Here is an 11,598-nt window from a genome sequence, read left to right on the forward strand (position 1 = left end):
TAGATGTGGAAGATCACGTGAGGCTGGGGCCACTCAGAAGCAGGGCAGGAGGGGTCTCTGCTGTGGGAAGAAGCCAGACCCTCTGGCCTGGGGCTCACACACACATCTCCTGACTCATTGCTTTCTCTTTTTTATCTTTCTTATTTCTTTGGGTGCTCTGAGCTTTGACGCTGTTGCCAAGCCTGGTCACATGACCTGGGGCCCACAGGCAGCCCGGCGGGTGTCCTTTGGGATGGCAGGGAGGCCACTGGCTTTGCAGTCAAGGATGTGGCACGGCCATCCGGGTCTTGCGGGGCTTAGAGCCGTGAGTCAGCGTGGAGGGGCCTTCACCCAGCCCAGAGGCTCGGGGGATGGCAGTCAGCGTGGAAGGGCCCCCCACCCCAAGGGAAGGAGAATCTGACATGGGCCGCTCCTCAGGAAGCTCATGAGAATCCACGTTGGCGGAGGCATCAGCTGGACCAGCCACACTCACCACCTGTGTCGGGGGGGTGGGGGGTGAGCTCCCTCAGGGCGGGACCTGTCTTTGTGTCGCCAGCCCTGTCCCCTTTGTGTCTGCTGATAGACGGGTGCTCAGGGCTTGCGGAGGGGGTTCACCGGCCGCCCAGGAGGAGCCTGCCGCTGGGTTTAGGAGATTGTTTACCCACGAGATGAAGGTGCAGCCTGGCTGGGCAGGGGCCCTGGGTTCAAATCTCAGTGGGGTCCCTCAGTGTCAGGCTGCATGACCTCGAAACGGAATTAGTTTGTGAACTTTGGCCTCAGTTTCCCTTCTGAAAGCCTCCACTGTGTTGAGGGTGGAAAGAGAGATATGTCAGCAAGGAGGCCCAGACAGACACCGCGGGCCTGAGCCTTGGGGTGGGGGCAGGGAGCCACAGGGCACCCGTCTGCTCCCCGTCTTGCTCCTTCTGAGGACGGGGATAGACACCCTTTGGGGTTCCTGGGTCGACTGACCTCCCCTCCTCAGGAAGGGGCTCTGCCCTCTGACAGGGCTTCGGCTGCCCCGAGGCCAGGAGCTGGCTGGAACTGAAGTCTCACAGCCAAGCCCAGACTCATCCTTGAAAGCACACCGTGCAGATGCCACGCATGTGCACGTACACCACGCATCACACACACACATCGCAGCTCCCACCAGGAGCCCCTCAGAGCCCCGAGACCAAGCGGCGGCGGCCAAATGCTCCCGGCATGGCTGAGCCCTGCACTGCATAGGAAGCAAGACGTGTTGGCAGGAGGTGCAGGGGCTGCGTGTCACACCCCCTAATGAACCTGCAGGAAGCGGGGCGAGCAGGCCAGGAGCTTCGCACCAGAGGGGATGGCAAAAGCTCGTTTCCTTTCCCAGATAGCCGCTGAGCTCTTGATAAAACGCTGGGGAAAGGGTCTGCCCCAGCGGGACAGGGCTAATCCGGGGATTCCCAAATGACCGCCTGCTCATTATTATGTATTTTGTTTACTCAGCCCACCTTTCTACCTTTCTAGTCGCCCTTGGGAAGGTGCAGATCCTTCCGCTTTATCAGCCCCGCTCTGGAGATTAGAGCCCCAATGCCACCGCCTCCCGAGGGCTCGTCCCTGGACTGGGGGCTGGGGGGCTGGCTCCACGCCGAGGGACTCGGTACCTACAGCCTGGAAACGCTGATCCATCTGCGCCGTGAAGACTTCCTATCTAGAACAGGGTGACCCCACAGAAAGGCCGAGGCGATGAGCTGAGGGCAGGAGAACTGGGGGCCCCCTCCAGCCCTGATAACTCCGGAGGGCAGAGAGGGAGCTCAGACGTGGGTGGCTGAGAACAGGAGAATGCCCCCCCCCCGCCGCCATCCCAGTGTGATTGCACACCTGGGCTCTTGCAGGTTGATGATTCTGGAAGTGCACCCATGAGACGGCTGGGCGGGGCGGGGGGGGGGGACAGCGTAGGAGACACCTGTCTCTGTCCGTCTGCCCGCCAAGGGTATGTTTTTCAACCTCGAAGTTGTATGTGTTACTAGCTACGAGTAACCTAATCTGGACTAAGATCTTGAGTCTCTAATTCTCCCCTTCAGGCTTTTTAGCAAAAAAGAACGCATCCATCCACCATTCTCGCTTCGCTTCCTCCCCTCCCCAACACCCAGCATCTACTGTTTGAGCACCGGTTGCTTGCAGGTCCCAACGAGAGAGTGTCCTTGCTGAGTTGCTGCTCTGCTGGGCATCTGTGTCCGCAATGCCGCGAGGGAGGGTCATCCCGCTGTCCCCGTGAGGGATCAAGGGCATCCGGAGAACGGAGGGATGCACCGGGCAGGGAGAGACGGGGGGTGATTAGAGCATGGGGGGAGGGATTTTCATGGAGGAAGGGAAATTTATGCCCGACTTGCAAGATGAGAATCTCTCAAAGGTAAAGAGAGAGAAGAATGAGTCCACAGCCGGCCGTCCAGGGCTGTTCTGTGAGAGGCCAGCGTGCGGCACGGAGCACGGAGCATGACGCAGGGCTCGATCCCACAACCCTGAGATCCTGACCTGAGCCGAAACCAAGAGTCGGATGCTCAACCGACGGCGCCACCGAGGCGCCCCGGAGTAACAGAAGTTTGGAGGGAAATATTGACCTACATGATGTTAACTTTAGATGTTAAATATGAAAGTTCATTTGCATATCATGATTCTGTTTGGAGCATTTAGGGAGAGAAAAAAAACCTTTCCGTTCATCTGTTCTTACTCTCAGATGCTCAGCGAGAGCCCAAAAAAGACCTCAGGAAGAAATTCTTTTCCTTTTTTTTCCTGGGCCCTTTTTTCCTCTCTGAGGCAATCAGGAAGCTGAGGAATCATCTGGAACAGGCCAGATCACCATCACCTTTGTGACAGGACAGACGGTTTTCCCTCCCAGGCTGCAGATGCAGCCGGCCCCCCACTGCTTCGGGCAGATTCTGGATGGTGTGCCCGGCGGCGTGCAGGAGGCCCAGGGTCCGGCCGACGGCGGACAGACAGGTTCCTGGGTGGTTCCGGGCAGAAGTCACCACACCCGGGGACTGTCCCACAGAACAAACCCGGCCCGGGAGAAGGTGGGATGCCGGAACAGGGGTTGTGGGAGAGCGGTGTGGGGCTCCCTGCAGGTGCAGAGCGGGAGCCCACCCTCAAAGCTCAGGCCGGCTCGCATGCCCCACGTGGCCGCGCTGTGTGGAGCGACAGGACCGGGCCACTGCGGGATCCGAGGCATCCTGCACCGGGAGGACCGAGCGGGCTGGAAGGCTGGGCTCCCTAAGGGCCACCTCGGGAGGAGGAGACTTTGGTTCAAGTGTCCTGGGTCCTAACGCATCCGTGTGCAACAGACCCAGTGTGAGCTCAAGGTACAGCTGGCCCTTCAACTACGTGGGGACTGGGGCGCCACCCCCCGTGCCATCAAAAATCTACGTATGACTTTCGACTCCCCTAAAACCTCGATACTTGACCAGAAGCCTGACCGATAAGCTGAACAGTTTGTATGTTCTATGTATTATATGTTGTATTCTTTTTTTTTAAATTTTATTATGTTATGTTAGTCACCACACAGTACATCATTAGTTTTTGATGTGGTGATCCACGATCCATTGTTCTCGTATAACACCCAGTGCTCCATGCAGTACGTGCCTCCTAAATAACCCATCCCCCCACCCCCTCCCCTCTAAAACCCTGTTTGTTTCTCAGAGTCCATCGTCTCTCATGGTCGTCTCTCCCTCCGATTTCCCTCCCTTCATTTTTCCCTTCCTTCTCCTAATGTCCTCCATGTTATTCCTTATGTCCCACAAATAAATGAAACCATATAATTGACTTTCTCTGCTTGACTTATCTCACTTAGCATAATCTCCTCCAGACCCATCCATGTTGACGTAAAAGTTGGGTATTCATCCTTTCTGATGACTGAGTAGTATTCCATTGTATGTATGGACCACATCTTCTTTATCTGTTCATCTGTTGAAGGGCATCTCAGCTCTTCCCACAGTTTGGCGGACATTGCTGCTATGAACATTGGGGTGCATATGTTGTATTCTTATTACAATAAGCTAGAGAAAAGAAAATGTCATTAAGAACATCATAAGGAAGGGGCACCTGGGTGGCTCAGTTGGTTGAGCATCTGACTCTTGATTTCGGCTCAGGTCATGGTCTCAGGGTCGTGGGATCGAGTCCCGTGTGGGGCTCTGCCCTCAGCGGGGAGTCAGCTTCTCTGTCTCTGTCTGCCCCCCTCCCACATGCTTGTGCTCGCTCTCTCTAAATAAATAAATCTTAAAAAAAAAAAAGGAAAATCATAAGGAAGAGAAAATACACTTACAGCCTGGGACTCTATCTATTGAAAAAAAAAATCTGTGTATGATTGGACCCATGCAGTTCAGACTCATGGTGTTCAAAGGTGTTTGCATTCTTGTACGGCATTCAGACCATTACTACTAGCATCCCAACAGATCTCTGAAAGATAAAAGTCTCTACCTACACCGGGAAGCGATAGAACACTGCATGTTAACTATACTGGAATTGAACAACAACAACAAAAAAACCCCACCTCATTTTACCATTCCCTAGTTAAAAAAAAAAAAAGTCTTTGCAAAACTTTAAAATCCCTAGCAATACAGGTTGGTAAATGGCATGGCTTTCTTCAGCCTTACAAAGCCTGGGGCGGAGAGGGCGGATCTAGACAGCTTTAGAAGTAGTCTTCCCTCCCACAGGTCAGTAGGGGCGACTTTGTTGTTTTCCCGCCCTTGGAGCCCACCCTGGGCCCCCATCCAGGCCAGACCGTCCACCCAGAGACGCACATTCTCTGGGCCTGCGTCCCAAGCTCTGCGCCACAAAGGCCGTGGCCCTCCCTCCTGCTGGCTAATGAGCCCCTGGTAAAAAGTGTCCCAATCCACATTTGTGTTTTTCTTCTGGTCACTAGCTAATTGCCCAATTATTTTATTTCCCCAGCAAAACTTCAGTCGGCCTGGAATCCACATTCAGGACTAAAAGCCTGTGTCCAGGGAGTCAGGGGATTTGTCCTCTGTCTGTCTGTCTGCTTCTCCGTGGCCCCTGCCCAGCCCAGGCCTGACCCAACTGAGTCCCCAGCCTGTCTGGGGCTGGGGGGGGGGGGCGCCCTGCCCGCTTCAGAGGTCAGGCAGAACTGTGCCCTGGAAAGAACTTCCGGGTGTGGAAGGAATTCGGGCCTAGGAATCGAAGGCCGGCCTTTCTGCCAGCAGCCATCAGAAACTGTGGGAGCTTGGGCAAGTGGTCACCTCTCTGAGCTTCACTTTTCTTGGCTTTAGAAATGGGGGCAGAGGGGGGTGGGGGCAGATTGGCCCGGACAGGCCATGTCGGCTCTCAGCTCCCTGAGTCTACAACGTAGCGGGGGAGCGGAGCAGGGGGCCCCTTGCTGGGCAAACCCTCTGGGGTTTGCCAAATGCTCCCAGGCTCTCCCCGCCTAAGGGAGGTCCCCAGGATCTGGAAGCGTTCTGTTTCCCAACTGTGGACCACCTGCCCACGTGCCCACGGGCCCCGAGGGGCTCCCCCCGAGCACTGGGTTCCAGAAGCCCGTTCCTCAGTCAGAGATGCTGGGTGTTGGCTGGTGGTTTCAGTTCCCACTGAGGACAAAGCTCTAGAATCATCTCTGTGCTTGGGAGGCCACCCCAGGAGCCCAGCGACAGGCCTGGGGGAGGTGGGAATCCAGCAGTGGACGGTCTTGCCCATTGACTTTCTTCTTGGGAAAGTGAAGTTTCAGTTTAACTGGTCGGTGACCCCAGGGACAAAAGGGGCTCGGGACACTGAGGATTCCCAGGGGTCCTCAGCCCTGAGGGGCCTCCTGGGGTCGGGGGGAGAGCCTCATGTCCTCGTGCCTTGTCGGCCAGGGAGTAGCAGCACCGGGGGCCTGACCTCCCCCAGCCCTGGGACAGCAGGTCCCTGTGGAAACCAACACAGGGGGCCACATGGCCTCATTGTGAACTTCCAGCCCCCAGGGGGCTCCTGGGGCCTAGACGATGGGGGCCTGGGGAGGGGGTCCCTGGCCTCTGAGGGGCAGCCCGGGTGTTACTTCCTTGGCACCATCCTGGCCCGTGATAAGCCACCGGGCTTCCTCTCTGCAAGTGGACTCTTGCATATTTATGGAACAGCCGCTCGGGATAGCTTCCAGGGACTAAGGGCCACGGGTCCTGGGTCGCCTGCGAATGTGACACTCTGCACCTTTTGGCTTGACTTAAGGCCCAAATGTTTGCATCAAGTAAGTCCCTGCTGATCACTTGCAAAGAAAAGCCGCAGCTCTCCTCCCCGGTGGAGGCCGCACTTGGCCCAGAGAGAGCAGGAGGCCCGTGGGGCCCCGCGGTGCAGGGGGTGTTCAGACCACAGGAGACGTGAGCCCCTCCCTCCCTCTGCATTGCTCCTTCCCTGAGCGGTATTCTGACTTTGCATCTGGAAGGTGCATGCGGACACCTGCCTTCTCTGTTGTTGCAAATACCTGCTCAGAGCTGAGAACAGTGCCTGCCATGCGGTGAGCACTCTAGAAATGATTGCTCTTGGGGCCATTGTTAGAAAGGCCACGGGTAATAAGGGGGGCAAACCCTTATTGTGCACTTACTGTGGACCAGGCTCTGGGATGCGCCTCCTCCATGTGCTAATGCATTTGCTCTCCAGACTAGCCCTGTGAAAGAGACCCGATTATTACCACCTCTCCTTCAGAAGGGGAAACTAAGTCACTAAGGCCTTGAGGAACTTGCTAGAAGGTCCAACAGCCAGCAAGGCACACAGACCCCATATTTGTACCCAGCCGGTCTAAACCCTGTGTTTGGGAGGCCCCGGGAGGCTCCCACCCCCGTGTGCTCCCCACCTGAGGCTTTGGACAGGACATGACTCTGGGCAGCTATGGCCTCGCTTTCCAGGTCCCTGTCCCTTGGCCCGGGTCCCCCTGAGCACCAGTGTGAGCCCACAGCCGGACTCAGGGCGTGGAGTGCTCCCAGGGTGACTGGCACAGCCTGATGGACCTCCGTGTGGGACTGCGAAGACGCTTGCAAAGTTGCCCTTCGTGGCACAGCCAGAGAGCCGGGCCCGACAGCAGCAGCTTCCTCGGTCAGGGACAGCACACGGTCCTCCGAGGGCCTGAGGAGAGGAGCAGGAGGGGTGCCGCAGGGACAGAGAAGGCGAGAAGATGGGTCACGGGCTTCTGCGGGAGCTCGCTGAATGGGGCCTGGCCAGAGCAGGCAGGAATGCAGAGTCCTCACCCTCCTTCCTTCCTGACGAACACACGGAGACCCTGACTGGCCTCTAGGAAAGAGATTTAAACAGTTGCCCGATAGGATTCTCTTTCTTACAGAATAGGCCCACTTTTTCATAGGCTGGGACCGGGGTAGGGCCCGGGAAATTCAACAGGCACTAAAACAATCCCTGAGCTGCCCAGACAGCAGGGCCCAGAGGCCCCAGGCTGGTGTGGCATCCAGACAGGCCTTTGTGCCCGTTCTAGACGGCCCCCTCCTCCAGGCTCCTGGACCTGCCTGGCCTCTGAGCTCCCAGGAGGTCCGAGGGGTGTGGCCTGGCTCCCCCCACCCAGGCCCGGCCCAGGGCTGGCTATAAAGCCGGCCCAGCCTGACCCTCGGCACAGCCAGCCCGGACCCTCCTGGAGCCTCCCCCAGGGACACGTCTGTCGCCTCCGCTGCTCCTGCTCGTGCTCTCGTGCACGGTCCCATGCGGCCACTGTGGCTGTGCTGGGCGCTCTGGGCGCTGCCCCTCCCCGGCCCCGGGGCCGCCCTGAGCGGGGAGCAGATCCGGGGCAGCCTGCTGCAGCAGCTGCACCTCAGCCAGGTGCCCGTCCTGGACGAGGGCGACGCTGAGGGGCTGGTCACCCCTGCCCACGTGACAGCCCAGTACGTGGCCCTGTTGCAGCGCAGCCACAGCGCACGCTCTCGAGGGAAGAGGTTCAGCCAGAAATTCCGAGGTGAGGCCTCCCTGCGGCTGCGCCCCGCTCCTTGTCGGGGTGCCAACCTGGAGCTCAGGGGTTAGGGACACGGGGCGTGTGGGGAGGGTGTGGAACACGTCCCGCCGTTGGCCCCCGGACTCGGTAGCCCCGCTAAAGCTGCGCACAGGCCCCGGACTCCTCTTGGGGACATCTCCCTGGGCATGGGAGGGAGATGGGAGGAATTCAGGGCTCTTGCTCTGCTTCTTAGGACACTGGGCTGGTGACCAGAGGTCTCCATGGCAGGGCTCTCTGCCCCCGCTCCAGAGCCCCCCCCCCCCGTTTTGTGGTGCCCTTTGCCCAAAGAAGGCTACAGGTCTCTGGGCCTGGCTGGCTCAGCAGGTGGAGCATGTGACTCTTGATCTTGGGGTTGTGAGTTCGAGCCCCCGCTGGGCCTAGGTAGAGGTTACTTAGAAGTAAAATGTTCAAGCAAACAGAAAAGAAGGCTTCATGTCTGTGCACTTGAGGGGCAGCCCCAGCTCCCACATTCTCCCTGCTCATCTCCCTGGGGACTCCTGGGGAAATGCTGTTCACCGGCTGGGGGCCCAGCCCCCTCTCAGCCGCCCTGGTGCTGTACAGGCCTCCTGACCCTGCTCCTGTCCCCAGAGGTGGTGGGCAGGTGGCTGGCGTCGGAGGCCTCCACGCACTTGCTGGTGTTCAGCATGGAGCAGCGGCTGCCCCCCAACAGCGAGCTGGTGCGGGCCGTGCTGCGCCTCTTCCAGGAGCCGGTGCCCAGGGCCGCGCTCCGCAGGCTGGAGCGGCTGTCCCCGCACAGCGCCCGCGCCCGTGTCACCGTCGAGTGGCTGCACGTCCGCGAGGACAACTCCAATCGCACCTCCCTGGTGGACTCCAGGTGGGGGCTGCAAGTGGGGAGGGTGCTGGGGAGGAGGGATGGGGAGGGGAGGGGAGGGGGAGGTCCCAGCGCGGGGCGGGGGGGGGGTGGGGGAGGAGACGGGAGGAGGAGAGGGGAGGGGCGGGGGCCGGGGTCCCAGCGCGGAAGACGGGGTTGGGGGGCGAGGTAAGTAGGTGTCCTAGCGCGGGGCCGGGGGGTGGGGTGGGGAGCGGGCGTGGTCCCAGCGCGGGGGGAGGAGACGGGAGGAGGAGAGGGGAGGGGCGCGGGCCGGGGGTCCCAGCGCGGGGGACGGGCCGGGGGGTGGGGGGGGCGGGCGGGGGAAGTAGGTGTCCTAGCGCTGGGGGGAGCGGGCGGGGGTCCCAGCGCGGGGGGGAGGAGACGGGAGAAGAGGGGAGGGGCGCGGGCCGGGGGTCCCAGAGCGGGGGGGGGGCCAGAGGAGGGGGCGGGGAAGTAGGTGTCCTAGAGTGGGGGGCGCGGGGGGTGCCAGCGCGGGGGGAGGGGGAGGGGAAGGCTCCCCCAGGGGGAACCCGCAGCCCCCAGCTCAGGCCCCCGTCCCCGCGCCGCCCCGTCGCAGGCTGGTGTCCCTCCACGACAGCGGCTGGAAGGCCTTCGACGTGACGGAGGCCGTGACCTTCTGGCAGCAGCTGAGCCGGCCTCGGCAGCCCCTGCTCCTGCAGGTGACGGTGCAGACGGAGCACCTGGGCCCGCCGGCCGCGGGCGCCCACAAGCTGGTGCGCTTCGCCTCCCAGGGGCCTGCGGGCGCCGGACAGGGCGAGCCCCAGCTGGAGCTGCACACGCTGGACCTGGGGGCCTACGGGTAGGCGCCCGGGGCCGCACGGGGGGACCCCACTCCCAAGGCCAGCTCAGTCCGAGTGGGACTTTTCCGGGTGCCGTGGGAGTGATTGCCCGCAGGAGAGTCCCCTTCAGTCTCAGGACTAAGGGCTCACGCGATGTACCGTTTGGTTGTTGACCGGTCCTTATCCTTTTGAACGTAAGGAGCGCTGGGTGGCAAAGCTCCTCCCAGATGCCCCCCAGGCCCTCCCTGCCCCCCTCCCCGCCCTCCCCGCTGACCTCTGCCTCTCTTTGCCCCCGCAGAGCTCAGGGCGATTGTGACCCGGAGGCGCCCGGGGCGGAGGCCCCCCGCTGCTGCCGCCGGGAGATGTACATCGACCTGCAGGGGATGAAGTGGGCTGAGAACTGGGTCCTGGAGCCCCCGGGCTTCCTGGCCTACGAGTGTGTGGGCGCCTGCCGGCAGCCCCGGCAGCCCCTGCCCTTCAAGTGGCCGCTTCTGGGGCCTCGGCAGTGCATCGCCTCGGAAACGGCCTCGCTGCCCATGATCGTCCGTGTCGAGGAGGGAGGCAGGCCCAGGCCCCAGGTGGTCAGCCTGCCCAACATGAGGGTGCAGAGCTGTAGCTGCTCCTGGGACGGGGCGCCAGTGCCCCGGAAGCTGGAGCCTTAGGTGTGGGGCGTCGCCACCGCGGCGCCGCCCTGGACAGGTGCACAGAAGCAGGTCTGGCCGTAGGTGTTAATTTCCTCCTTAGCAAGTGACCCCTGGCCCCACTCACCGCCCCTGTTTTACCTTTCCTGCACGTTCTTCCTTTTCTTGTCCTCCTGTGCATCACCCACCCTAAGCACTTACGTGAGTAACTAATGCGGCTGGGATTGCTGAGCTCTAGAAGGAAATCCCAGCCTCCTTGTTAAAGGACACAGCCGGGCATGGGCAGACTGTCCGCGGGGAGCCTCTCTATGGCAAACTCTCAGCTGAGTATGGACAACATGCCCTATGATGTGAGCTGGGGAAACAGACTGATTTACTCTACTGCATGATGGGAATTAAAACAAAAATTTTAAAAATCCCCCACTTTCCCCTAGGTAGGGAGGAGGTCAAAAAAAGAACACCCCTTCCCCCAAACGTTGACCCGTTCTGGACTCTTGTAAACATGCTTGGTCCCCCCTCCCCTGAGAGATTGCTAGGAGGGAGGACGATGGGCTTCCAGCTGGGGTGCTTGGTTTCTGGATCAAACAGGGTCACAACTGTGACCTCAAGCCAATGGGGAAGCCTTTGGGCCACCATTTCCTCTTAAAAGAGAGGAGGTGGGAGTCAGCTGAGTCATTACCCTGGGGGTCAGAGAGCCCAAAACTCACTGGCTCCCCTGCAGACCCAGCTTTTCCAGTGCGTAGTTAGGTTATTTCCCCCACTGTTTTAGAAGATTTACCACCAGAACCCACATGTATTTACTTCTTAAAAAATGTAGCCAAAACAGTTGAGTGTAGATAATCTGCTGAAATAAAATGATGGTTTGCTCTGTGTCTCTGCATTTCGTTTCTGGTACCCTTTACACCAGAGAGGAGGGAGTGGTGATGGGGACGAGATCTCATAATGATGTGAAGAGATGGGGAGACCAAGACCTCCGGTCTCTGGGGGTGCCAAACATTGCAATAACTAGGTTTGGATTAAGCTTTCATTTCTAATACTTATATTGTCCCCCAGCTCCCACTCCAAAACCAGTATCATGAACAATCAGTCACACGTGCCACCTCTTTAGAAAACACTTCCCCCCCGGCAGTGGTTATGGGGACGGGGACAGACACGGGGTGACAGTGGTGTGGCAAGCAACCTAACATTTATTGAGCACTCACTGTAAGCCAGGGTGCTGGGCCAGGCAATTTTGTATACCTTACATCACTTAATTCTTGCAATGAATTCCTTAAGGTAGGTATTATGATTCCCATTTTCCAGATGAAGAAATCGAGGCAGGGCGATGCAAAGCTGTTGAATCTCTACACTGAGGCATGGGTTATAACACTCCTTCCCACTGTGCTCCCCCCACCCCCCCCACGTAAGCGTGTT

General features: G+C 59.4%; 1 protein-coding gene across 2 annotated transcripts; it reads left to right on the forward strand.

Annotated features, from left to right (window-relative positions):
• The first annotated feature begins 7,626 nt into the window (after nt 1-7,626).
• LOC114215766 (left-right determination factor 1-like) lies at nt 7,627-10,206 on the forward strand. Of its 2 annotated transcripts, XM_088016945.1 has the most exons (5): nt 7,627-7,876; nt 8,501-8,543; nt 8,646-8,747; nt 9,322-9,564; nt 9,843-10,206. In XM_088016945.1, the coding sequence occupies exons 1-5, from the start codon at nt 7,627-7,629 to the stop codon at nt 10,204-10,206; spliced, it is 1,002 nt and encodes a 333-aa protein (XP_087873071.1). The 2 variants fall into 2 exon arrangements, with proteins under 2 accessions (XP_087873071.1, XP_027967775.2); XM_028111974.2 differs by having other exon boundaries at nt 8,501-8,747.
• Nucleotides 10,207-11,598: the final 1,392 nt, after the last annotated feature.

The sequence above is a fragment of the Eumetopias jubatus genome, unplaced genomic scaffold, assembly GCF_037043125.1.
Source record: "Eumetopias jubatus isolate StellerSeaLion01/CBP00866 unplaced genomic scaffold, mEumJub1_p1.0 scaffold_12, whole genome shotgun sequence".
In the NCBI taxonomy this organism is placed as follows: Eukaryota; Metazoa; Chordata; class Mammalia; order Carnivora; family Otariidae; genus Eumetopias; species Eumetopias jubatus.

Bases quoted from the DNA above. Each gene is read 5' to 3' on its own strand.
- LOC114215766 (XM_028111974.2), top strand. From the start codon at position 7,627: ATGCGGCCACTGTGGCTGTGCTGGGCGCTCTGGGCGCTGCCCCTCCCC. The intron at 7,877-8,500 runs GTGAGGCCTCCC...TCCTGTCCCCAG, and splicing joins GTTCAGCCAGAAATTCCGAG to AGGTGGTGGGCAGGTGGCTG. The intron at 9,565-9,842 runs GTAGGCGCCCGG...TTGCCCCCGCAG, and splicing joins CTGGACCTGGGGGCCTACGG to AGCTCAGGGCGATTGTGACC.